This window comes from Balaenoptera musculus, chromosome 15, assembly GCF_009873245.2.
Source record: "Balaenoptera musculus isolate JJ_BM4_2016_0621 chromosome 15, mBalMus1.pri.v3, whole genome shotgun sequence".
Taxonomy (NCBI): Eukaryota; Metazoa; Chordata; class Mammalia; order Artiodactyla; family Balaenopteridae; genus Balaenoptera; species Balaenoptera musculus.
The window spans coordinates 47962183-47990019 of record NC_045799.1 but is presented as its reverse complement, the minus strand read 5'-3'; the positions used below and the strand labels follow the sequence as shown (position 1 = coordinate 47990019).

Sequence of the window (27837 nt, the reverse complement as noted above, 5' to 3'; positions counted from 1 at the left end):
ATATGGGGATATATGTATGCATATAGCTGATTCACTTTGTTATACAGCAGAAACTAACACAATATTGTAAAGCAATTATACCCCAATAGGGATGTTAAAAAAAAAGAGAGAAGGCAAAAAAAAAAAAAAAAAAAAAAAAAAAAAGGGGGTCACTCCTGGATTTGACGCTCCTAATCACTATAGAAGTCCTACGTTTATCATCAACAGAGGACTTACTTATACCTTTGTACCCCCTGTCTTTCCACAACATGGGAAGAACTCTGGGTTTCAAATGCTGAAGGTGGCATGATATATACTGAACTTGGCTCTCAGCCAACACTTACCCCTATTCCTCCTGTTTTGAATGGTTCAAAGGGTTGGAAATGATATTATCTTCAAATATCCTGGATAATGTAAATATTAGTGAGAACCGGTGCTGCTGTGATTGACAGAACAGCCAAAATCATGGTGACTTAAACAAGAGAGAAGCTGGTGTCTCACTCTCATGTATAAGAAGTTTGGAGACAGGCCTCCAGGGCTGCATGGTGGCTTCCTGCAGTGACTTCTAAAGTTTCTTAAGATTGAAAATAGTGGGGCTTCCCTGGTGGCGCAGTCGTTGAGAATCTGCCTCCCAATGCAGGGGACACGGGTTCGAGCCCTGGTCTGGGAAGATCCCACATGCCGCGGAGCAACTAGGCCCATGAGCCACAATTACTGAGCCTGCGCGTCTGGAGCCTGTGCTCCGCAACAAGAGAGGCCGCGATAGTGAGAGGCCCGCGCACCGCGATGAAGAGTGGCCCCCACTCGCCGCAACTAGAGAAAGCCCTCGCACAGAAACGAAGACCCAACACAGCCAAAAAATAAATAAATAAATAAATCAAAAAAAAAAAAAGATTGAAAATAGTCATCAAACAAAAAGATTAGTAAATTTTCATCTACCTGACTTTGGCCCAGCCAGTTCTTCAAAATCTCACTTCTGAAGGTTTACTTAGCCTGGGATACTTTTGAACATTTTTTTCACAGTGAAGGGGAGCTGGGACATGCAAGAAAAAGTGGACTTACCTTTTCTCTCATAAACTTTGCCCACGTAGACTCCACAAGGTCATTTTCGGAGTGTTACAGTTCTAATTGTACGTTAAGTCCACGCACTTCCCTTACTGATAAAAATTCTTGCTTTTTTAATCCCCAAAGTTATCTTTATTAAGTCTATTTCATCCTCTAGTGACCTTTACTTGAGGTCAAGTAAAAAGGAGGTGAATGGGACCATAAATTGAAAAATGGAGAAAAGATACAGCTGTATGTTCAATAATTCTACCAAAAAAATTTTCATGGCATGACGTCATTTGTCTAACAAGATTTTTTTAATGTTCATGATGATACTTAACTTTTTCATCCATGTGACTAGCTGTAATCCTTCTTTTTTACGTAATAGAGACCGATAATCAAACAAAGCAAACGAAAACATGAAGTGACTTTAAGGACAAGATGAAGAGTCAATATTAATTACAATGTTCGAGTTTAAATATATGAAGTAAACAACGGTCTGTGTTAGCTGCAGTGCAATTTGTCCTCCAAATCCATGTTCAGGGAACACATTTCTGTGTATCTCTTGATATTTAGATCCTACTGGCAAGTTAAACTCTTGGGCAGATGCCTTTCCAAAAATGAGAGTGGATTTTGTTCACAGGTATTAGCTTATCAATTGTTAGCCAATTCCATCAGCTGAAGAAAGATGTTTAATGGTTCGAACATTAATTTCTAGGTGTTTTATTCACACTTTTACAGATTCACATTTCATTACCTTCAAGCGGGGGTTGGCCTGTGGCTGCAGCTGTGGAGCGAGAGGAGCCTCACAGACCACACAGATGGGCGTATTCATGGGCACCAGGTTTTCACATTCTGCACATAAGCCCATCTGCACAAAGAAAGAGGTCAGGTTGGCAAAAACTGAAGGTATAAGTAGATCTTAAAATGTAAGGTTTAATTTGCTTTTGTAAAAATTTCTTTTAAATAATTACCACTTTTATTCTTATTTCTTTCCTATTAAAGTAAAAACATGTTTATTGTAGAAAAGAGAGGTGTAAAGAAAAGAAAAAATAGCTTACAGCATGATGGAGTGAGGAAATCGACACATCTTCTCTCCAAAAAGCAATTATAAAGGTGGGTAAAACTTAAAAAATTCTGAAAGTCAACCAAAGACAGACAACAAACTGAAAAGTAGTGAACTTCGGGCAAGGACACCACATGTCTGTTGGGTCTTGCTTGGGCTGTCCCCATCCTCCTCCAGCTCTGTCAGCGTGGAAGCTCCACAGAGCAGGGAGGGCTGTGAAAAGCAGCAGCTTCGCGGCTGCTGACGGGCAGGGATCGTGTGATTTGGAGCACAGTTAACGTGATGATCTCAGTGGCAAGCAAACAGCGAGGACAGTGGATCCACTAGCCTGAGCTCACGGTCCTGTTTGGGGCAACTGATGAACCAGCAACTAGCCAGGGACTTGATGGGGAGTTCCAGAAGGTAGGTCATCTCTAGGGGGCTTGATAAACTCCTCCCACACCCTCAGTTGACTGGAGGATGTTCGCATGTGCAGCGTTAGACCTAAGAGGGTCCAAGCCACCCACACATCCTTGGCTGCACATGAAGATACAAGAGAGCTCAGCATAAAGTAAGAGCTGGGGCAGACCTGAAAACAGCCTGAAGTTTGAATGTTCTGCCCAGCCCACAACAGATCCCTCAGCAGAGACTGGAAGCCTTGGAGGACCAAGGTGTTTGAGCACAACTTCTGGCCAACCTTCAGTTGAACTCTAAGCTATGCACACCCAGGGCTGATCCCAGGCTTAAAAATAAAACAAGGGGAAAAACCTGATAGTAGTGGCTGAAAACTGCAGGGAAGACAGGCTTGAAAGAGTTAATCCAAGTAAACAAACAAAAAAACCAAAACAACAACACAAGGAGAAAAAGTCAGAATCCAGACTTATTACACTATCTAAAATGTCCAAAATTCGAGAAAAAATTGTGAGATGTGCAAAAAACAAGGAAGTGTGACCAGTACTCACGGGAAACAGTCAATAGAAATTGTCTCTGAGGGGAGGAAAAGAAGATATATTGGAGCAAAGCTTCTGTGTATTACTGGATTTAAGTTAAATTATTCTGAAATAGACTGTGAGAAATTAAGGAGTATGTTGTAATCCCTAGTGTTCTCTTAGAAAATAACTTTTAAAAAGAAAGGAACTTTTTAAAATAGTAAAAAAAAAAAAAAAAAAGGAAATATAGGAATGAAAATGGCATACTAAAAATTATTTATTTAACACAAAAGAAGGAAGCAAAAGAGGAACAGAGGAACAAAAAAGACGTGAGACAAATAGAAAACAAACAGCAAAACAGCATATGTAAATCCAACCATATCATTAAAGACATTAAATGTGAATAGACAATAACACCACATTCAAAAGGCAGAGACTGTCAGATGGGATAAAAAAACGAGAGGTATGCCCGACTAGAGACATGCCTTAGATTCAAAGATACAAATAGGTTGAAAATACAAGTATAGAGAAAGGTATATAATGGAAATAGTAAGGGTAAGGGAGCTAGAGTGACTGCATAAATATCAGGAAAAAAGGACTTTAAAAACAAGAAATAATCCTAGAGACAAAGAGAGACATTTTGTGATGATGAAATGGTCAATAAATCAGGAAGACACAGCAATTATAAGTGTACATGAACATAACAACAAGTCCCCAGAATACATGAAGCAAAAACTATGAGTCAGCCTTAAGATAAGGCTCCATCTATCACCTGACGACTCTAAGCCCCAACTTTTACCGGTGGACCACAGTGGCATTTTGGAAGTCTAAGGATCAGCATCAACTCAGAGCTAGTATCTAGTAATCCCCCAAAGGTTTAGACATTTCCTTTTCCTCAAGGCACAGGTCCCTCTGGAGAAGGCTTCAAGGATGACTTATGACATGTACTTGCAATGATGTAGGGTCCATCCTCAAGGACACCCAGCCGCCCTTCAGTTAGGGAGCTGTGGGTTTGCAAATCGACTTAAGTCTTGAAACTGGGTGACACCCTTGGATGTTCCACTGTGGTGGCTCAAGTCCCGTATTTGGCTACAAAACATGTGATTTTTTTTTTTTCTATTATATAAACCAAGCAAGACACTAGTAGGCTGCCCATCTGTTTCATTCTTAGGAAGACCACGATCAGATTCTGATTACTGATATGTTGCTGCAGTCTTTTACAGTAGATGTGCCCACCTTGTCTTTGGCAGTTAAGTGCTGCCACTTGACCTCTGGAATCCCGTTAGCTCCCTGAAATCAGGGAGCCCATCTCAAGAGTGGCATCGCCCCATGATCACGTCTGGCCTCCAAGGAAAGCAGCCATGGAACTTTTCAAGGATGCAGGCGCTCCTTCACTAATATGTATTCCTCACTCTATGCCTTAGTGAAGGACGTGCCTTCCGGGCCTTCTTGTGAAATGCAGGTGAGAGTTGGGGGCACACAGGACACACCTGACAAACCTACTCCAACATGATATCAGGAAAGACCTAGCATCGAGTCTCACTAACCATAGGCTACTACTGAGTCCAAGTTTTAGTCAGCCAACCCAAAAAGCAGCTGGAGCCACCGCCAGCTTCATTAGCTAACATATTAAATCAATCCAGAATCTATAAAAGAGGCATGCATATCAGTGAATTTGGCCCAACTTAGTGTTATATTCTGCCCTCATTTAAAATCCACTCCCAGACTTGTCCCCCAAGATTCTGCCAATATACGTTAGCAAAACTGTGCTCTTCTTTTCACGTGTAAGCTTTTTGTCCTGGATCACAGAGTACACCTGTCCCTCTAGAGCAGCTGGGGTTGGACTGTAGTCATGCTACAGGATGGCTATGGTGAGTCTTGATGAGAATACACATCCCCCTTCAAGGCCACTGCCCCAGGCGAGGTTATCACAGAGATTTCGAGGAAAGGAAGGCTAGCATCCTCAGACAGGAGGGCCAGCTCATCCACTGCAGAGTAATTTAGGGAATCAAGAATGTGCGTTTCATCTGGGTCCAAGCCAACATCTCCATTCCCAGTTTCAGGATCCTGTTCTGTCCCAATACAAACCCGAACTTTCACAAAAGAAATGTGGTGATAAAGTGAATTCAGCTTATGCTGTAACTCACCAACATATTCAACTAAAGTTTGTGTTTGCTTTCAGCAGCAAATCCCTGGAGCTACAAGAAACAGGTTCTTTTGGGGCTGCCATGGGAGCACTCTGGTTCTTGGATTATGAGTGAAAGGTCCTGAGCTTGTCGGTTTCTGTGATGCTCCCAGGTGCTCAGGAGAACTGTCCACACCACAGCCCTGGTATCATCATTGCTGCCACAACTGTCAAGTGCAGCGGCCACCTGGCCACCCAAGAGGCTTGCTTTAGGTGATGCTTCCTCAGTACCAGACCCATGTGATAGCTTGATTTATTGTGATGCCACTTCATGCTATGAATTACTAGTATCCTGTTTCCCATGGGCAAGGAGCTCAGCACTGCTCCCGAGCAAAGGGAAGGACCAAACCACTTCCCAAACCCCTTCTTTGCAAGTCTAGTTCCTGGGGCCGCTCCTGGTACCAACTCTGTATCAGTCAAAGTCCAGTCAGGAGACAGAAACCTCAGGGTAATTTAAACCGGGAAAGTTTAATATAAATAGTTATTAACTAATAACAGGACTAACTACTAGCGGGTAAAGCGAACTCTAAAGGATACAGGACTACCCAGGATGGGGAGAGCCACTGCTGCTCCGGCTGAGGCAGAGGACCCGAAGAGGATCGAATCTGGAAGAGGCACTTACTGAACTGGGTGTGGCTGTCACCCACTGGATGGCAGAGAAGTTCACTGGGGTGACACAGACCAGAGCTGGCCCCAGAGCAGGTGGGATCCTGTGACACTCATGAGGACTCTCCCCCCGGGGAGCTGGCAGGACCTGCTGGGAAGCCACGTGCAGGCTGCTGATGAAACGTGCTGGGAAACTGCCCCCTGGGATGCCTGAGAGACTTTCTGGAAGCTGGCTGGGTACCCGTGGAGCCCACTGAGAAGCTGTTCATGAGATGCCATGCAGTTCACCGGGGTTCAGCACAACCAGGTGTCCTGCAGGTTAGCTGAGCACCGTCAGAGCACAGGGAGAGGGAAGCACAGCAGAAACAGGATGAGGAGTCAAGACCACTCTCCTGCAGTGTCCCTCCCAGCAATGAGCCTCTACTGACGAAAGTTAACATCAAGCCAGCTGGCAACGGAGAAATCCACAAGGCAGGATGAAGAGGCACCCCTCTGCATCTCTCTAATGAGACCCTGAGTGTCTTGGGTATGGGATCCTAGGAGTAGGATTGTCCCTTTGAGTACCAGAAACCCAGCTGAGAGCAGGACACAATAAGAACTCAATAGGTCAAATTACAAAGCTGTTTATACATTAGAGCACGTTAATAAATATCATTTACAGGCAGTATAGATGTTGCAAATGTCATCATTTTGAATATTTATAATCCCTGATAACCTTTTCTCCCTGTAACAACAAAGAAAGTCTTGAAAATCTGTTTGCAGGCCAGTAAAAAATAACTTTGACATCGCACCAACGAATATAAGCAGGGAAAATTCAAACCAATGAGACCTGTTCATGTTTTATTTGCTGTACCATCTTTTACAAGGTGTTCAAAATATATCATGGAAGTAAACTGACTTCTACAGCATATCCATTTAGTATCTGGCCACTTGCTTAAATGCATAACTCAATCCTAAAACTCTGGACTTTGAATTTATTGAATAGTGACTTTTTCTCAGGGACTATCTTTTTTAAATGGTCATTTTCAGTCAACTTCACAGATCCTTTTATATCATTTTGTAAACCTTTGTCCAAAAAACCCCCAAAGTATCACGTGCATAAAAGATGAACACATTTTGGTGAAGGTTTTGATTTTTAGTAAGCCAAGTATGTTTTCTAACTAACTACAAACTTAATGGTAGGATAATATAAATTATTATCTACACTTAGCTAAAACTTTTAAATTTAGATATACTGATCAATCTATAGCTTATATAAACAGCTTCTTTGGACAGAATGAAGTATCCTATGGATATACAGACTTGTAGTTAGTACCCCTGGTCATTTATTTCTAGAATATATTTCCTTATTGTCCCCAGGTTATGAATAGAAATATCATATAAGTAGGAAACATGTATTTATCCATATGTGAATCATTGAAATAAAAAGATTTCAGTCTTTTTCTGAGCCTATGCTTCTTCAAGGCCACACAAAAGAAATGGCATTGCAAACAAGTTTTTCATTCCTAAGTAGGAGTCTGGATAGTACAAGATTCACTTGCCAGTAATTTTTTCAACAAGTATTTATGTTTGTGGTTCACGTGTGCCAAGTGCTCTGCTCCTGCTGCAAACAAAGATCAGATAAACCAATGGAAGAAGATTTTAGGATTCTGCTGCTCACCTGAGCTCCTTCTGGGGGTGGGAGACGACAGCCAAATATGGGCGGGACAGAAGAGCCACATTCTAGACAGTAGCGGGCAAAGGGGTCAGACGGGCGGGGCACAAGGCAGTGGGCACACCTGCAACAGAAGAGGGTCCTGACTGGCCATGTTCTGAGGAGTGTACATTGAGAAGTCAAGTGTCAATCTTGACAAGCATTCAAACGTTTTTTTGAATAAAATAAAACAGAAAGCAGAACACACTCAAAGCCTGTGGAACAAGTTCAAGATGGGAGATGCTTCTCTAGTCATTTTATTACAAAGTGGCCGTACAGCTGGGACCGATGGTGCCCTTCACCTGCAGGCCAGGCCCATCTCACTTCCCGGCCGCGGCAGCAGTTTATCAGCCGCCTTGACCCCAGTTCCCAAGTGGGGCCCCAGTCGTCCCATCACCTTGGATCTGGCGTGTGTGAGGGTGAGCTGTGGGAATTCCAGGAATGTCCACGCTGCACTTTGCTGACTCCCCACCTGAGCACTGAGCCCAGCCTCAGCGAGAGGTCCTCTGACCTGGCACTCTGGAGTCACTGTCAGTCAGGCCCTGCCTTTATCTTCACTCACCTGGGCGGAGTCCGAGGCTCTGCCCCAGCAACGTCTGGCCCCATTTCCTAGGCAGCTGGGTCCCATCCTTCAGCCCTCACCCACCTACCTGGTTCTGGATATCAGCCAAAGTGAAAGGACTCCAGGAACCGGGCTCCCCTGTGAATAACACTGCTGCTGCCAGGCATTTCCAGGCAGGTTGGGGCCCCGATCCTGTGACCTAACTGAACTGCTCAGCATCTATGACGTTTGCATACTGTGCTCTGGATGGCTTGGTTGCCTGCACCAGTCTCTACCATGGCCTCTCAACAATCACTAGCCTTTGTAGTTGAGTCCACTTGGGGAAAGGATAGTCTTTTCAACAATGGTGCTGGGCAAACCGGATAGTGACATGAAAAAGAATGAGGTTGGACTGATTGATACCTTATGCCATATACAAAAACTAATACAAAATGGACCAAAGACCTAAATGTAAGAGGTAAATTTATAAATCTCCCAGAAGGACACATAAGAAAAAAGCTTCATGACACTGGATTTGGCCATGATTTCTTGGATGTGATCCCAAAAGCACAGGCAACAAAAGAAATAGATAAATTGAACTTCATAAAAATTTGAATATCAAAAAATACTATCAAGACTGAAAAGACAACCTACAGATGGGAGAAAATATTTATAAATCATATATCTGATAAGGGATTAATATCCAAGATACGTAAAATATTCTTGCAACTAACACCAAAAAACAAACAACCCAATTCAAAAATGGGCAAAGGACTTGAATAGACATTACTCCAAAGAAGATGCCCAACATCACTTGCCATTAGGGAAATGCAAATCGAAACCACAATGAAATACTACTTTACACCTGTCAGGATGACTATTAGAAAAACAGAAAATAAGTACTGGTGAGGATGTGGAGAAATTGAAACCCTTGAACATTTCTGGTGGGAAAGTAAAGTATGCAGCTGCTGCGGAAAGCAGTTTAGCAGTTCCTCAAAAAGTTAGACATAAAATTACCACATAATCCAAAAATTTCAGTCCTAGGTAAATACCCAAAAGAATTGAAAGTAGGGACTCAAAAGAGATGCCTGTACACCAATGTTTATAGCAGCATTATTCATAATAGTCAAAAGGTGGAAACAATTCAAATGTCTATCAACAGATGAATGGATAAATAAAATGCAGTATATATATATATACAATGGAATGTTTTTTACCTTTAATATGGAATGAAATTCTGATACATGCTACAACATGGATGAACCTTGAAAATATTATGCTAGTGAAATAAGACACAAAAGGTTAAATATTGTCTGATTCCACTTACATGAGGTTACTAGAACAGGCAAATTCATAGAAACAGAAAATATAACAGAGATTACCAGGTGCTGGAGGGATAGGGGGACGGGGAGTTATTGTTTAATGGGAGCTGAGTACTGTTTGGGATGATGAAAAAGTTCTGGAAATAGACGGTGGTGATGCTGGCCCAACACTGTGAATGTACTTAACGCACTGAATTGTACACTTAAAAATTGTTAAAGTGGTAAATTTTATTTATGTATATTTTATCACAATAGAAGTATAAAGGACTGTAAAAAATAATTGATTATTTCAAATAAAAGTAGTAATGTGTTGTGGGGTTCATAATATTTGTAGAAGTAAAATAAATGACCACAAGAGCACAAAGGCTGTAGTTATCCGGTTATTGGAAGTATACTGTCATAAGGTTCTTAGGCTATAAATGAAGTGGCATGATACTACTTGAAGACAGATTGTAATAAGTTAAAAATGTGTGCTATAAACCCTAAAGCAACCACTAAGAAGAAAACTTATAGCTAATAAGCCAACAAAGGATACAAAATAAAATAAAATCATAAAACATACCCAATTAATCCAAAAGTAAGCCAAAAAAAAAGGGGGGAGGCAACAAAGAATAGATAAGACAAACAGAAAACAAATAGCATGACAGCTGACAAATTCAAACATACCAATAATCAGAATAAACATAAATACTCTCAACAGCCCAACTAAAGTGCAGAGATTGTTAGATTTTTTAAAAGCAAGACCTGATTATATATGCTGCTTAAAAGAAACCAGCTTTAAATAGAGAAACACAAATAGGTTAAAAATAAAAGGATGAAAAAAGATACGTCACACAAATACTAATCAAAAGAAAGCAGTAATGGCTATTTTAATATCAGACAAATTTGATTTCTGAGCAAAAAATATTATCAGGGTTAAAAAAGGTTATTTCAGGGGGGAGGAGGGATAAATTGGGAGATTGGGATTGACATATACCAACTACTATTATTTAAAATATATACCTAATAAGAACCTACTGTATAGCACAGGGAACTCTACTCAATACTCTGTAATGACCTGTATGGGAATAGAATCCAAAAAAGAGTGGATATATGTATATGTATAACTGATTCACTTTGCTGTACAGCAGAAACTAACACAACATTGTAAATCAACTCTACTCCAATAAAAATTAATTTTTTTTAAAAAAGGTATTCTGTAATGATAAAGGGGTAAATTCAGCAACAGGACATAAGATTCCAAGAGGTTTATATATATTTAATAATAGAGCTTCAAAGTACATAAAGCAAGAGCTGACAGAAATACAAGGACAAGTAGACAAATTCATAATTATAGTCACAGATTTCAGCATAATTTTCTCAATAATTGATAAAACAATAGACAAAATCAGTAAAGATAGAGAAGACTTAAATAATACAACATTGTATTAGTTTCAGGGGTACAACATAATGATTCAATAATTGTATATACTGCAAAATGATCACCACAACGTCTAGTTAACATCCGTCACCATACATAGTTACAGAATGTTTTTTCTTGTGTTGAGAACTTCTTAGATCTACCCGCTTAGCAGCTTTCAAATATGCAACACAGTATCATGAACTATCATCACCATGCTGTATGTTCCATCCCCAGGACTTATTTATTTTACAACTGAAAGTGTGTGCCTTTTGGCCACCTTCACCTATTTCACCCACCCTCCCAACCCCCAGGGAGATGCAAATTAAAACCACAACTACCACCTCATTAGAATGGCCAAAAATAAAAATAAAAGTGTTAGTGAAAATGTAGGGAGACTGGAACTCTCCTACATCATACACTACTGGTGGGAATGTAGAATGGTACAACCTCTTAGGAAAACAGTTTGACAGTTTTCTTAAAAAGTTAAACATATGCCTACCATATGACCCAGCCATTCCACGCCTAGCTATTTACCTCAGGGAAATGAAAGTATATATGCACAGGACAACTTGTATACACATGTTCATAGCAGCTTTATCTGTAACGGCCCCAAACTGAAAACAACCTAGATGTACATCAATAGGAAATAGGATAAACTGTGATGTATCCGTACAATGGAATACTATTCAGCATTAAAAAGAAATAAACATCTGATGCATGCAACAACATGGGTGAACCTCAAAGTAATTAGGTGGAGTGAAAGAAGCCTGGCAAAGGAGTAAATACCGAATCATTCCATTTATATACGGAATCAAATGCAAACTAAGCTGCAGTGACAAGAAGCATACCAACAGTTGCCTGGAGATAGGGAGGGACACTTGGGAGGATTTCAAAAGGGTGCGATGTCGGACAGTTTTGAAGGTGATGGATTTGTTCATTTTCTTGATTGTGGTGACAGTTTCAAGATTATATGTATATGTCAATTGTACTCTTTAAGTGCAGTTTATTGTATGTCATTTGAACCTTTAAATATTGTAAAAATTTAATAAAAAACAGTTGGGGCAAATACCACTGTTATGTCCCATCCTCAGATTCTTTTTGACCACACTGTGCCTTAGCAGGACTTAAGAAACAGTAAAGAGAATGCAATACTTACTTGAGAAAGTCTGTCTCCCTTTGAATCCTCATGATCTCTGTGCTTGTCAAGCTCTTCTGGCCAGTTATATGTGCAAAACCAGGGAACTAAAATTAAGAATATGTATAAAATCATGCTACAGTACAGTAAAATTACATTAAGAGTTCATTTCAGTGGTTTGCCCTACCATATCCAGCAGCCATCTTTTAAAAACCATGATGGGGAAAGTCTTAAGTAATGATGAATTATTAAGTAATAATTTTAATTAAAAAATTAAAGTGATGTTCATCATCAGACACGTATATTTCATTAAAAACAAGAGTTTACAAGAAAAGAGATCTGAATTACCATCAGACAGACCAGATTTCAGAATTTAGAAACCCAAGTGAGCATCCATATTTCTCAAAGATTAAATCCCTAGGAAAAGGACTCACCTGAGAGAACAGTCATCTGCTGTTATCCAGAAACATTTAACTCACTTAGATATATTTTAATTTGAGCATCGTCTTTGTACCAGGCACTGTATTTGATGCAGGGTTGGGGGACAAAGATAAACATTACATAGTCCCTGCCCTCAAGGAGCTGAACTGGTGTACATACAAAGTACTGAAACACATGGGCTCAGTGTCATAACACATCTGTGTTGAGTCCCACGAGAACCTGGGGAGGTTATGATCCCATTCACCTGCTCGGGGAGAAGGGCTCCCCAGGGCTGTAATGTCTGAGCTGGGCCTGGGAAAGTAAAGAACAGTTTGTTAAGTAGACAGAAGGACAAAGGGAATTCCAAGTAGAGGAAACTCACGTGTGAAGACACAGGCAGGGCAGTGATGGCCCATCCTGGTTGTCGGATATGGTCCAGGGGTCGGAGTGGCAGGGGAAGGGAACAGAAAGGATGGCTGGGGGAGAGAAGCTAACACTTACGGAGGGTCTGAGAGTAGGAAAACGTGCCTGGCACATTTCACAGTGACCTCCTAAGGTCAATAGGCAACATTATCCCCATTTTATTTTATTTTTGTAACATTTTCTTCTGATATAATTTCCAACATAGAGAAAAGGTGCAGGGATAGTACAACTAACCCCTTTGTTCGTGTTGACATCTTGCCCCAGGTGCTCCATTCTCTCTCGGAAGCATGAGAATAACCTGCAGTCATGACTCCCCTCCTCCCCCCACAAACACTACAGCATTTCCCAAGAACGGGGCGTCCTCCTACACAACAGTGCAAACATCAAAACCAGAAAAGTCAGCGGTGATACAATACTAGCATCTAATCCACATATCTTTGTTCACATTCCGTTAGTCATGCTGGCAATGGCCTTCCCAGCTATAATTTCCTCCCGGACTAGGGTCCAGTTCAGTATCACACTTTGCTCTTAGTGGTCATGTCTTTTCTGTCTCCCTTAATCTGGAATCTCTCCTCAGTCTCTCTTTATCTTTCGTGATCTTCATTCGTAGAACCTCCCACAATTTGGTTTTGTCTGATGTTTCTCATGATTGGAGTGAGTCATGCATTTTGGCACAAATGCCAGAGAAATACCAAGTCCTTCTCATATTAGGAGGTGCATATAATCCCCACTTTATTTTATTATTAGTATTATTTTTGTTTTGCCACGTGGCATATAGGATCTTAGCTCCCCGACCAGGGGTGGAACCCATGTCCCCTGCATTGGAAGCGCGGAGTCTTAACCACTGGACCGCCAGGGAAGTTCCCTATAATCCCCATTTTTGATGAGGCTGAGTCTCAGGAAGTCTGAGTCACTTGCGTGGGGTCACATCCTCAGGCCTATCTGACCCCAGTAGGCTCCCTACCAACCACAATGCCTGTGGGCCGAGCTCAGGATGCCAGACTTGACGCTGCAGACAATGGGAAGCACCCTGGGGTTTTCAGTTGCCTTTTGTGTCAGATCTAACACGGCCAAGACCAGAAGTCGCAAAGTGGCGGTCTGTTGGCCAAATTTGGTCTGCCATTGACTGAGTTTCACCTGGCCCATACATACTGGTCCCCACAGTGCATCAAAATTTAATTTGATTGTGGGACTTCCCTGGTGGCGCAGTGGTTGGGAATCCACCTGCCAATGCAGGGGACACGAATTCGAGCCCCGGTCCGGGAAGATCCCACATGCCGCGGAGCAACTAAGCCCATGCGCAACTACTGAGCCTGCACTCTAGAGCCCGGGAGCCACAACTACTGAGCCCATGTGCCACAACTACTGAAGCCCACACGCCTAGAGCCTGTGCTCCTCAACAAGAGAAGCCAAGGCAATAAGTAGCCCGCGCACAGCAACGAAGAGTAGCCCCCGCTCGATACAACTAGAGAAAGCCCGCACACAGCAACGAAGACCCAAGGCAGCCAAAAATATATAAATAAAAAATAAAATTAAAAAAAAAGAAAAAAGGGCTTCCCTGGTGGCGCAGTGGTTAAGAACCTGCCTGCCAACGCAGGGGACACGGGTTCAAGCCCTGGTCTGGGAAGATCCCACATGCTGTGGAGCAACTAAGCCCGTGCGCCACAACTACTGAAGCCTGTGTGCCTAGAGCCCATGCTCCGCAACAAGAGAAGCCACTGCAATGAGAAGCCCATGCACCACAACAAAGAGTAGCCCCTGCTCGCCACAACTAGAGAAAGCCCACGCGCAGCAACAAAGACCCAACACAGCCAAAAATAAATAAATTAATTCATTAAAAAAAAAACTAAAAAAAAACCCCAAAAAAACCACAGTAGGCATTTAGTACCCTGAAGATTGTCTTTAGAAGTTACCTGGGGCTGCTGGGTAGCTGGTCGAGAGCCTGATTCTTCACGGAAAGCTGGGGTTTCCCGTGGGCTTTCTGAGAACCGAAGATCTTTCAAAGTTTTAGGGTCAGTTCTTTCACCCACGTCTACAATTATATCAAAAACGTCATTCTGTGAATATCTATAATTATATATGCATTCATGCAACTGTGTCTTCATAGTTAGGAACCTTTTAATAAGGGACCACTGTTGTCACATCCTTTCTCTAAAGTAGAATTATACAAAGAAGCTCCTACTCAGTTAAATTAATAGCAATAAAGAAAAGAATTAGCCCAGACTGAGAAAATTAAAATCTGCCCTGCAACATTCCACAACATTCCACACCAGGCCAGGAAAATGGATAAATCCAGTTGCAAGGTTAGCAGGAAACATCATGTGTCCCAAGGACACACTGCAGCTGTAACATGTCGTAACAGCCCCCACTTTGAGTGACTACTGTTTCTTACTTGCCAAGAAACCTTGTTCTCTAAAATCAGATTATCAGAAACTTTTGCTGTTTGAAATCTTATCAGTAAGAATGAAACATCCAACTCTTGCCTGGAGGACCCAAGTTTGGACTTTGACATAGAGAAGCAGCTTCAATTTCCAACCCTGGTGCAGAGCTTCAGAGAAAGGTTTCTGAACACAACATTCCACATTTATCTTTGTTGTTTCCAAGGTAACAGAACCCTGGTCCCCTCCTCGGGTCCATACCTCATGGTGACCATTTCACACCGAGCCCTGCTTTGCTTGAGTCTGTCAAAACTCTTCTTTCATTTAAATTTCATCCAAACTCCACCCTTCCCCCTATAACTGTAGTCTGTGCTTTGGTTGATGAGATCCCATGGTTCCTCTGGTGTGTGGTCTCCCACGTTGCAATGAATTGATAAATCTGACTCTGCTGGACAGCTGGACTATCCCTCATGGTCTTAAGCTGTTGGCTAGGACAGCATTAAAAGTCAAATTATAGCTTACTTTATTGTTCCGGTGTTTCTTATCCAGCCCTTCTGCAGACAAGAACACAAGCACTAAACCTGTTTGGTGGTTTAGAATATTAAATCTTATCTTCGTCCTGTCACGTCATACCTGGAAACTTGCCAAGGTTAACATTCCAACCCAGTTTATTTTCAACATTCTTATATTTCTTCCTCCCTTTTGATTCAACAAATCCATTTTTCAGTTCCTAGGAGGGAAGAGATTGCATATCAATCCCTTGATTCTGCCCATTTAGATATGAAAATTAAAAGTTCCATGGTAGAGACAGTGACATAGCCTGCACTTCTCACTGGAAAGGGTTTACAGTCGTTTTCACAAAGTGACCTCTGTCTCACCTTTCCCTGGAAACACACAGCTTTGAACCTGGGCTGCTTGGCGGGCAGCGTGTCTGCTTGGGAAGCCCCACTAGGTTGAGTGGCCAAGACCAGAAGCAGGTGGCTGCATATACAGGCAGGATGTCACCATCATGGGAGTCAGAGTAATAACAGAGGGACCACCAGACCCAGGGGGCAAAGACAGGTTGGGGTCAGGCCAAGACAGTAGTTCTGCCCACTACCTGCCCACACATGGCCCTGAAACATAAACACACTTCTCTCTGGACTTCCTTCTCCTTGGGCTCGGTCCCTCGTGCTTGGCTGAAGCCTGAGCACCTGCTGCTACACGTGGGTTCAGCCCCTGCCCAGTGCAGACCCCTGACCACACGTGGGCCCCACACGACACCAGCACCCACTGCTCTGCTCCCACAGCCTCCCCTCTGGCCTCTGGTCAATCATTAGACTGAAGGGACTCCCAGAAAGCTTCCCGTCACCCCCAGCGAGACCTCCGTGACTGAGACGTTTTGGCTGGTTGCCTTGCCGTGGGCTGGCGCATCCTCTGACCCTGGGATCTAGCTCACTGACGCCCAGAACCCAAACGTCCTTTCAAGACGGGTCTAGTTCATTCTCCAAAGAGATGAGGCTTTGCAGCTATTTGGCAATGAAGGTTTCAACATAATTGAAGGCCATGCCCACCGAGGGCTTCTACTAGTCTGATGCATCTAGTCAACAAATATACACCCTCTGCCCTCTCCTACCTGCCCCCGTGCAAGATGCTGAGTATGGCAGACACGCTCTCTGACACCTGGGAGCCTACAGTGCATGAGGGAGACAGACAGGGAGTAAAGTATTCACAGCATCAAAGCATTTTATAAAAGGAGAAGACCTGGTACTAGGGGAGCAGAGACGGAGCACCGACGCCCAGGTTAGTTTGGCTGGAATATAAACAGGGGAGTCACAAGGCAAAGAATGACTGAGGACAGAAACTGCTTCTTAGGATGCCAGGCTAAAGGGTCCTGCTTTCTTCGACAGGTAAGGACACAGGAGACAAGGATGCTTGCTAGGAATCTCCAATGGGCAGGGTGGAGGAGGGACTGGCCAAAGGGTGGGAAATCAGCAAAGATACTTTGCAATGGTTGATACTGACCCCAACTATAAGGACCTGAAAATGGGTAGAATGACTGTGGTGGTAAAGGAAGGGGAAGATGCGACCACTGAGAATGGGAGCTGAGAATGCGGTGAGGATACGAATGCCTTAGAGCGTCATTACGTACCTGCTCTGGAGGGTCTTTGAGAACATTTTCCACATCGTCTTCTGAAGGGACCGTATCTGGCGGTACATAGTCCACCTGAAACACCTTTGTTACCATGGCACTCTGTCTGCAGTCTCTGAACATTATTCAGAACAGAAAAGGTCTGTGTGTTACACAAAGATTCAAAGACAAGGTGCCTAGCAATTAAGATGACTCTATAAAGTCCCTTAGTCTAGAGACTAAATTTATTGTATTTTAAATTTGGAGAAACCAAAATACAGCTTCTATAATCTTTCCCTACCTTATTCTTATTTGGGTTATCTCTTGCTATGTAACAAACCGCCCCAAAACATAATGTCTTAAAACACAAAGCTGTGGGTTCGCCATCTGTGCTCCCAGTTGCCATCTCTCGTGTGGCTGCAGTCAGGTGTCAGCCGGAGTCGATTCAAAGACCAACTCAGCCGGAGGTCCAAAATGGTCTCTCCCCTCACGTTCCAAGTCTGGTCTGGGCTGGCCATTCAGCTCTCTCCTTCCCTCTCTGTCCATCTCCCTCTGCAGGTGGTGAACTTGGGCTTCCTCACAGTACGGAAGTGTCAGGGAGGTCAGACTCCCTACACGGTGGTTGGCTTCCCCCAGCATTTATGTTCCGAGAGACCAGAGCAGACACTGCAACACTTCTTGTGGTCTGGCCTTAGCGTCATGTCTGGTGCGTTATCTTGGTCAAAAGTAAGTCACAGGGCCAGCCCAGGTCCAAGCGGAAGGGCTGCCCTGGGAGGCGTGGTTCATGGGGGGCCATTCTGGGGGACCATCTACCGCACTCACCATAAAGATGTCATATGTTAAGTCTCAAACTATTCTAAAACAAAGAATGGGGTTACCTATATATCATTCATTCCACATGAGTCATGGGGACCTTCCTTACCCCAGTTGTGGGTAGCACTATGTATGCTGCCCTGGGAGATTTTAACTGTTATTCCTCAAATACCAGCAAGTTTTCACTTTATTCATAATATTTCACAATGAATCTTGTTCCTTTCGGACGCAATAGGAGTCCACTGAGAAGGCAATGTAGAGGGGCCCAGAACTGAACTCTGGCAGTGATTTCATCTCAGAACCAGAAGCTCATCTATACTTTTTATTTTTTAAAACAGTTTTATTGAGGTATAATGTACATCATATAAAATTCACCTGTTCTAAGTATATAATTTGATGATATTTCATAAATTTACACAATCGTGCAACTCCCACCGCAGTCCAATTTTAGAACGCTCCATCACCGAAAAATTCCCTCGTGCCTGTTTGTAGTCATTCCTGGCTTCCGCCTCCTACTCCAGGCAACCATTGATCTGCTTCCCGTCTCCATAGTTTTGCCTTTTCTAGAAATTCAAAGTAAATGTAATCATACAAATATAGTCTTACATATCTGGCTGCTTTCATTCATCCTTCTTTTTTTTTTTTTTTTGAGGTTCACCCATGTAGTTGCATGTATCAATAGTTCATTCATCTTTATTCTTGAGTAGTATTCCATTTTATGGATGTACCGTAGTTTATCCATTGCCAAGTGGATGGTCATTTGGATTTTTTCCAACATTTGTATTATTATAAATAATGCTGCTATGAGCATTCACATATAAGTCTTTGTAGTGTAAGCCCTGGAGGTTGGATCTTCTCTTGTTTGTAACAAACAAGTGCCTGACTTAAGCTTTGCTTGCTGAGGCATCCACTTCAAAGGCGGCTATCTTGAGTAGACACACTGCCGACCACAGGGCTAGATAAAGATCCAGGTCACCTCCCCCCACGGAGGCTCCTTTATCTTAGAGATCTTGGTTGGTTTCAATGACTGACCAATTGGGTTGCTTGTTTTTTCTCTTCCTGCTTTAAATTCTCACTCTTATGTTTAAAATTCACCAATAAAGAGTGAGCCCATGGAACCCTAGCCCCCTCCCTCAACCCCAATAAAAGCAGAACCTCTGGCCTGTGATTTCTCCCTTCCTCACTCCCTCCCTCCATCCCCGTCTCTCCCTCTGTCTCTCTCTCTCTCTACCTATGACCTCGCTGTGGGCCACGTAATTTCCAGGACTTGTAAGTAATAAGCCTCATCTCTTTCAAGTCTTCCTGATGATTATTGCTAAGGGCCTCTTGCAATCATAATAAGAACAAGGCCCGGTCCAGCCCCATGTGTGGATAGATACACAGGAGCAGAATTGCTGGGTCATATGGTCAGTGGGTTTAACTTTTTGGTTGTTCCATCTTACATTCCCACCGGCATCATCTGAGGGTTCCGGTTTCTCCACACACTCGCCAACACTTGATGCTGTCAGCCTTTTTTGATCACCTGTACTCTTGAATATATTCTCTGTAGGTATTTGCTTGAGATGTGTCCCTAGTGTATTAGGATGCAGGCTTGGCTGTTGTAACACAGAACCGAAACAACAGAGGCTTAAACAAGAGGGCAGCAACGGGCTGTAATCCACCCAGAGCTGTGCAGAGGAGCCATGGTGTCAGGGTCTGGGGTCAAGTTTCCACTGTGTTGCTCCACCATATCTAGGACATTGCACATGTCCTCTGACCCCATGTGACTGCCCACCACAGCCACATTCCAGCCAGCAGGAACCACAGCCCACCTCTTCCTTTAGGGTACAATCCAGAAGTTGCCATATCACTTCCACATGCATCCACTGGCCACACCTGGTGACATGGCTCCAGCTAGCTTCAAGGAGGACTGGGAAATATCTTTCTTCTAGGAAACACGTGTCCGGCTAAAAATCATGGGCTCTATGATTCTTGAAGAAGGGAAACACAGACATTGGGAAGAGCCAGCAGCCCCTGCTGCATCATGGTGACCACACTTTGGTGTATTTGTTTGATATGTTTAACTCTCGCTCACACTAATTTGCACTGAAAGCTCACAGCTGGAACACAGGTGATTCTGTTTGATCAGCCCAGGAACTTAATACTGTTTACATCGTCAGCTGTCTTCTTTCTTTGGTGTTTCTTTGTCTGCTTTGCTCATTGATTTTCATATTGGCCTTTGATTTATTTTATCTGTTTCACTATCATTTCTTTTGCAATTTCTCAGATTTCTTACATGTTGGTTTTTTATATTTCTTAAAATTCTTGAAGCTTCAAGTAAATATGTGTCCCAAAATGCTTAAAATTCTTTAAGTAAACATTCAGAAATGAATATACATCAGTTCCAAAATAGTTGAGAAATGTTTAACACTAAGCAATGCAGAGGTTGTAAGCCACACTTTTAGAAGGAGAAAAAAATTCTCAGAAATACACAATTGATCTAAACGGCCACTACCTATCAGTGAGTGACAATATTTAAGAAATAACATGATCAGTGGGTACTTGCATGTTCACTGGTTGGAGTGACTTATGGGCGGCTAAACTTTGGGGAAGCATGTGTTTTGTTTTGTATTTAATAACAAAACCAAATTTACAGATACAGATATGTGGATGCAGATAGAGACAGTCTTTTAGATGAACTGCTTGCTTAACTCATTCACCTCAACATCCATCTCATCTGAATGCTCATCTTTGGCCCATGGTCTGTCATCCAAGATACAGTCGTCCTCCTACTTAGACACTTCCTGGACCTCACAAACATCTCCATCCAGGGACCATTCAAATCCTGGCGAATGGCCAGGCTTCCTAAATGTGCACATACCAGCCCCATTACTCTGAGCAGAAGCCTCGTTCCCACCCACTTGCTCTACCCCTTTTAAGGTCTAGGTTGTCTCCCCACCATAGCTATCCCTTTCCTTGGGGACCCAGCCAGGGCTCCCTCCCATAGACCTTGTCACCCAGAAACCAGCTCAGACTGCCTGCTAGGTGGAAGGATTTTCTGATGGTAATCCAAAAAAGGCTTAGGTTTGGGGCTGGAGCTAGGAATTCTACTCAGAGCCCAAATCTCATTTGAACACACATAAATTTTTGCTAGGATTGGAATCAGATGCCATAAATATGTATCTTTAGGAATACCAATATAAGGTACACTAGACATAAAAAAAATTACTCATAGCTCTATCCCTGTAAAGATCATTATCCTCTCCATAAAACACCATAATAACTTGAATGATTGCAAGGGAGTGAAAAAAACTGGATCTGGAAGAATTCTGCAACTTGTCCAGGCCAGATTTTCTCAACCTATTGGAAATTATTGATATTTGCGGCTGGGTAATCGCTGCTGTGGGGCTGTCCTGTGCACTGTAAAACGCTCAGTGGCATCTTTGGCCTCCACCCACCAGCTGCCACTAACACACTCCCGTTTCCAGCATGACGACCAAAATGTTTCCCCACGTTGCTAAATGCCCCCTTTGGAGCAAAATTATGCCCAACTGAGAACCTCTGGTTTAGGAACATGAAGGGGTTGAGCGGAAACTGCTTATTCACCCAGGCATGAACTTTTCAAATACGAGGCTGACCTTTTGAGGTGGGTCACATGACAGCAATCTGTTAGCCCTTCGTTAAGAATTTGAAAGACAATAACTACAGCTGCCACCTGCCTGATCCCAAGTGTATCACCTCTGCCCTTCACAATGGCTTCCAAGGGCGTCCTGTTAAACTCATGTGACAAAGGAAAAAACTGAGATGCCAAAGGCCACATAACTTAGCCAAGGTCACACGAAGAGGAGGCAATAGAACTGGGATTAAAATCCAGATCTGCAGGTCAACAAACTCCATCCTCTTTCCCACACTCCAAGCAGCGTCTTCTTGCCTTTGTCGCTGCCTCTGGAGATGGCATTTGGATCTGTCATCCACGCAAACACAAGGTTTTAGGTCCAGGGGCAGTAGATGGATGCCTGTGAGATGCCCTGGTAGCCTGCGGATACGTTTACTTTATTAATCATTGCTGCCAAACGGGGAAGTCCCTCTTGGTTCTGCTGAAGAAAAATGATTGTTCTCAGGGGCCTCTGACTCCCCCAGCTACCTACCTTCAGTTGAAGCAGCTTTTACCTCAGCCAGGCTTGATTTTTCTTGGCCACCATATAAGGTCATTGACAGAAAAAGGAGAACCATGCAAGTTCATTGCCAAAACACTACAAAATGATGATATCAGAGATAGAAAGCTCTTGACCACAAAGGAGGATTTTAAAGAATCAAGGCAGATGTCAGAAAGTTTGCAGACCCTGGATTAGACCATCAATACACACACCATCAAACCTGAAACCCTCTCCCTTTGCTGAGATGTTCCCGAGTCCCTGGCCCCTCCTGCCCACCTGTGTTCCTTACCAGACCATTCTCTGATGTGAAAGTCACAGACATACATATGGGGACATGAAAGCACATGTATGGCAAAGCTCTTATTCATTTCCTTTCAAGAACTATTTTATCGCAAGTGGATACAAGCACTAATTTTCTGCCTTGAAAACTCAAAAATTTTTTGCATAGATACTTTCCCTAAGCTGAGCACATCTGAAATACTAACAGTTTTTCAGAGCAGACACTTAGTGGGCACAGAGCAAGATGGTGAGAGGCATTAACAATGCCCTTATTTTTCAGACTCTTTTGGAAGCTTTATTAACTCCTTTGAACTACATAGTCATTAACTACTACTTCACTTTATGACCACCTGCAGCTTATAAAGGGGCCTGCCTTGCAGCATTGGGCACCAGAGTAATTAGCTTATTAATTTTTAATAATTGAGATGACTTGTTTCAATAGAAATGGTTTGGCAAGTGGGAAAAGACACAGATTCCAATCTTTAGTAAAGAATAATAATGTGTAAAGAGGTTGTTTTGTTTGGTTTTACTTTTATTTTATTATTAAAAAAATTTTTTTTAATGCCTAAGCAATCATCTTTGGTGTAGAACTTGTAGCTCTTGTCAAAAAGCCACGCAGTAGTTCAGCCAGCAGGGGGAGCCTGGAGTCTCGTTTAAATTACCTGGGCCAGCCAGGTATTGGTTTGGAGCTTAAAAGTCTTCCAAAAATGTGGCCAAACCTGTCTTGCTGCAGAAAATAATTCTTCTATCACAGACACACAAATCTGCAAAGCATTTGAGGGTTTTCTTCTCTACAACCCACTGTGAAGTTTACCAAATTAAGTGGTGTTTCTATATTTGAAAATGAAAAAAAAAATCCTTGACTAGGAAAGAAAGGACAAAGAAAAGAATGAAGTAGCTAATGTTTAACAAACTGAAATGACAGTAGCTTTGAAGGCCAATAAAGTCAATACAAAATCAGAGAGAGAACCACAGTGGCCACATCCTGGGAAATAAAAGAACCATTAACTAAAAACAGAATTCTCCTCAGAGCCAGGCGAATCTCTTTGGAGGTCCCAAACCCTGAAAAGGCTCTTCCTTCCCAAAATCCCAATGTGGATTTCAAACTAAAAGCAGTATTAATATACATAGCACTTCACTGAGCTGTACCCTTATGATTTGTGTACTTTACAGTATAACTCAACAGAGGACAAACAAAACACAAAAGTTATAGATATGCGCTGAAATTAAGATAATTTTTCTTTAGTGTACTTCTAATCCAGAACTGATTCTCATTGAAATTAATAAAATTAAAACATAATAAATACAAATTATCTTAATCATTATGCTCTTAACTTACTTAGACACTGCGATAGCTTTAACTTGTATTTTTCCATCAGGCAGAGTAATAGGCTTCGTGTACTTAAACGTAGTGTTTTCACCATAACCAATTTTCTTTAGGAATTCAGGTTTGCTGCCATCCACGGTATAATATATGTTGACATCTGGGGTGTCTGAAAAACCCAAAAGAGGATATCTGGAATTAACATTAAAGTAGCAAGTCCCTGAATAACACCTATGGGTCAGTTATTTAATGAATTTTTTTTAATGTACTGTAGAAATGAATAACAATAACTAACAATAATTGAGTTCTTTGTGCCAGGCACTGTGCTTTACATGAATTAGCTAATTTTATCAGTACAACCTTATGAGATAGGTCCTATTTCATACCCACATTATAGATGAGGAAACTGAGTCCCAGAGAGGTTAAGAAACTTGTTAAATAACAGCAGAGTTGTGGTTTGACTTATCGGAGGTTGGATCCATAGGCCCTGCTCTTGAACCACTATGGTATTTTGCCTTCCCAATACAGCAATGATACAAATCAAGCAGGGGTGAACTTTAAAACTACAATGCCTACTTAGAAAGCAGCAGCTAATTTTTCATTCTTGGAGCATTGTTTAAGAAATGCTTTTGTTATATTTTATTTGGACTAGGTAAATGATTCCTACACTTCTTAGAACATTTGTAAAGGTAAAAACCTCATATGATCCAAGATTCAAAAGGTCAAAAAGGATATACAATGAAAACTCTCCCTCCCACCCCTGACATAAGCTGCCCAAAGGCAACCAATAATATCAACTATCCTTCCAAAAATAGTTTACATCCATACAAGCATATATGTACATATTTTTTCCCCCTCTCTTTATATACAAATGGTGGCTTATCATACCCTGTTCTACACATTTCTCTTTTCATTTAACAATCTGTCTTGGATATTGCCCTATATTGGTACATAAAAGCATCCCCATTCTTCATTACACTGCACTGTATTCTGTCTTTCTATGGATGAATCATTGGCAAACAGCCAATCCCTACAGATGAACATCTAAACTGTCTTCTTTCCTTTTCTTTCTTTCTTTTTGTTTTTCTTTTGCTATTACAAGCATTGTAATGAATAACCCTATAAAGAGTTCTTTTTATAAGTACATCTGTAAAATGTGTAGAACTAGTACTGTTGAGTCAAAAGCTATGGGCACTTGTAATTTTGGTTAACGGTGCCAAACTTCCCTCCACAGACAGTGAAACAATTCACATTGCTATCAGCAAGGCGCGTTAGTGCGTGTTTACCCACAATCTCAGCCATATTGTGTGTGACCATTTTTTCTTTTATTTTTGCCAATATTCCTTTTATATTTTCCTAGGTTAAAAAAAAAGTATATCATAGTTTTAACTCACATTTCTTACATTTTGAGTAAGATTCACTCATTCATTCAACAAATATTTACCAAGTACCTATTACATGCCAGACACTGTTCCAGACACCGGGGATACACCAATGACCAAAGTCCCCGCTGTCATAGAGCTTCCGTTTTAGGAAAAACACACAAGCAGTAAACAAACAAAAAATAACATATAATCTGTTAAGTGGTGATTAAATGTAAGGGAGTAAAAAAAAGGAGGGGAAAAGGTCTGCTCAGCAAGCTGGTGAAGGGGTGAGTAGAAGCATATTCTCATATGTTTAAAAGATATTTGTATTTCCTTTCCTATAAAATGTTCTTTCACATCCTTTGTCCATTTTTCTATTGGGTTATTATTATTTTTGTCATTGAATTGTAGAATCTTTTATTTATTAGACATTTTAAATACTAGAGAATTTGGATATCCTGTCATCATTTGTCAATAATCACCCAACTTCTCCTGAGGGTTATGGGCACATATACTAAGATTTGTATTTTGGTTTGAGAATTTTTGAAAATAATATTGGCTTTTAAGATAAAGGGAGACACAGTATAAAGTAATATATTCTTAGTTGGAACTCTTAGTCTAGGAAGCCCAGGTGTCACACCATCAATACAGATAAATAGTTTGTATGCACATTACTTATTAAAATACATAGCTGGAGTCTCAGAGCCTGTTTTTTTAAATCGAAGTATAATTTATTTACGATGTTGTATTAGTTTCAAATATACAGCAAAGTGATTCAGTTATACATATGTATACTATTTTTTTCTTTTTCAGATTCATTTCCATTATAGACTATTACAAGATACTGAGTATAGTTCCCTGTGCTATATAGTAGGTCCTTCTTGTTTACCTATTTTATATATAGTAGTATGTATACGTTAATCCCAAACTCCTAATTTATCTCCCCCCCTCCTGCTATCCCCTTTGGTAACCATAAGTTTGTTTTCTATGTCTGTGTGTCTATTTCTGTTTTGTAAATAAGTTCATCTGTATCACTTTTTTTAGATTCCACATATAAGTGATATCATATGATATTTGTCTTTCTCTGTCTGACTTACTTCATGTAATATGATAATCTCTAGGTCCATCCATGTGGCTGCAAGTCAGAGCCTGTTTTAAACAAGTATTTGTTCATATGTTCTATCTATAAAATTTTCCTTCTCCTTATGTTAATTATATATGTATATGTGTATATGTGTGTGTGTGTGTGTATTCCTGGCATTAATAGGAAATGCATTCACTGCTTTATTTCTGCAGAAATAGCTAAGATTTCTTTTGGCATTACCATGTGCCAGACCCTGTGCCCCTCACATCACATATCGATTCATTAAACCTCACAATGGCTGTAAACAGTAGATAATATTATCACTCTTTTACAGTGAGGAAGCTGAGACTTATAAAGGCACAGCAATGTATTGAAGGTCACTAGAAGTTCTCAAAGCCAGGATTCACTCTCCAACCTGTCTGACTGGGAAGCCTGTGTTAGCAGGTCAAACTGAAATCCCAGAAAAATAATGAGAATCCTGGGAAAGTCTGGGGAAGCATCAGGAAATCCTCCCCTGGCTAAGGTGAGTCAAGGCATTGTTACAACTATTACCCACACAAATGGAAGGCTGGCAAGAGCCAACCATTTTAATCTATATAAATACCACTCTATAAACCACCATTGTTTCAAATTTTGGAAGTTTTACAAACTTCCCAAGATCCTGATTATAGAAAACATGTAAAGAGGTAAATCAACAACCAGATGAATATAAAGAATATGGCACTGTTATTTTAAATGATTTCATGTATATTTGATTCTTACCTGATTTCATTTCCAAAAGCGTATTGTTATCAATTTCATGGTTGGCTTTTCCAGGCTGAGGCACCCGCAGGGGAATGATTTGAGGGACACACACTGAACCAGCAGTCATTTCCCCTCCTTACATTAAAAAACAGTGGATGAAAATAAATTCCAATGGGCACCTATATTTGAACACAAACATTGAAGAGAAGCACCTCGTTCAAATACAGTGAGACCAGTAAAAACTAAAGACAATACTGTTAATCTATCATCTACAAATATCGTTTTTATTTTTTATTTTTTGGGAGACTCATCTCAGTTCTTTGGTTTTTTTTGCCTTTTTTAAATTGAAGTATAGTTGATTTACAATGTTGTGTTAATACAAATATCATTTTTAATTGAAATAATTATCGTTTCAGCTGTACTTTTGCTGTTGAGATCTTGTGTGGGGTTTTGATTATCTAAATATTTACCTCACTTTGGGGGAAAAAGCATGAATGTATGGGATGGGGGAACAAAATTCTTTTAAATGGGCAAATTAAGTGAACTCATCAGAGCAGAGACCACCACTGATGACCTGACCTGAGCAACCCCTGGGTCATTACCACACTTTTCTGCCACCTCTCTTGGTTTCAGGCAAGTCAGCACACAAGAGGAACAGAAGTAACTCTGTATGTAGCATGAAATGTTAATTTAGAGCCAACTCCTTTGGGAGAGCTCCAGGTTCAAAGCCCTGCAGTTGTCACCAATTGGTTCTTGCATGTGAAAGCTGCAAAAGAAACTTTAGAAGGATGCCAGAGGATCACACCTCAGCCGGAAGAAAGCTGGCATGGATATAAACAGTGAGCAAAAAACACAAAAGTCTCCCACTCCATCTACTGTAT

General features: G+C 41.5%; 1 protein-coding gene across 7 annotated transcripts in view; it reads right to left on the bottom strand.

Annotated features, from left to right (window-relative positions):
- Window positions 1-27837, bottom strand: part of DZANK1 (double zinc ribbon and ankyrin repeat domains 1) — a 68366-nt gene that overhangs the window by 39249 nt on the left and 1280 nt on the right. For 3 of the 7 annotated variants that reach the window (XM_036824945.1, XM_036824941.1, XM_036824943.1), the window contains exons 2-9: window positions 26975-27135; window positions 23780-23933; window positions 17234-17348; window positions 15736-15832; window positions 14638-14756; window positions 11903-11988; window positions 7449-7566; window positions 1781-1894 (exon numbers count right to left, since the gene is read on the bottom strand). In XM_036824945.1, the coding sequence (XP_036680840.1) occupies window positions 1781-1894; window positions 7449-7566; window positions 11903-11988; window positions 14638-14756; window positions 15736-15832; window positions 17234-17348; window positions 23780-23933; window positions 26975-27083 (912 nt within the window). In that variant the 5' untranslated portion in view covers window positions 27084-27135. The remainder of the gene's footprint in view (window positions 1-1780; window positions 1895-7448; window positions 7567-11902; window positions 11989-14637; window positions 14757-15735; window positions 15833-17233; window positions 17349-23779; window positions 23934-26974; window positions 27136-27837) is intronic. The other 4 variants (XM_036824942.1, XM_036824944.1, XM_036824946.1 and 1 more) reach the window with 3 other exon arrangements.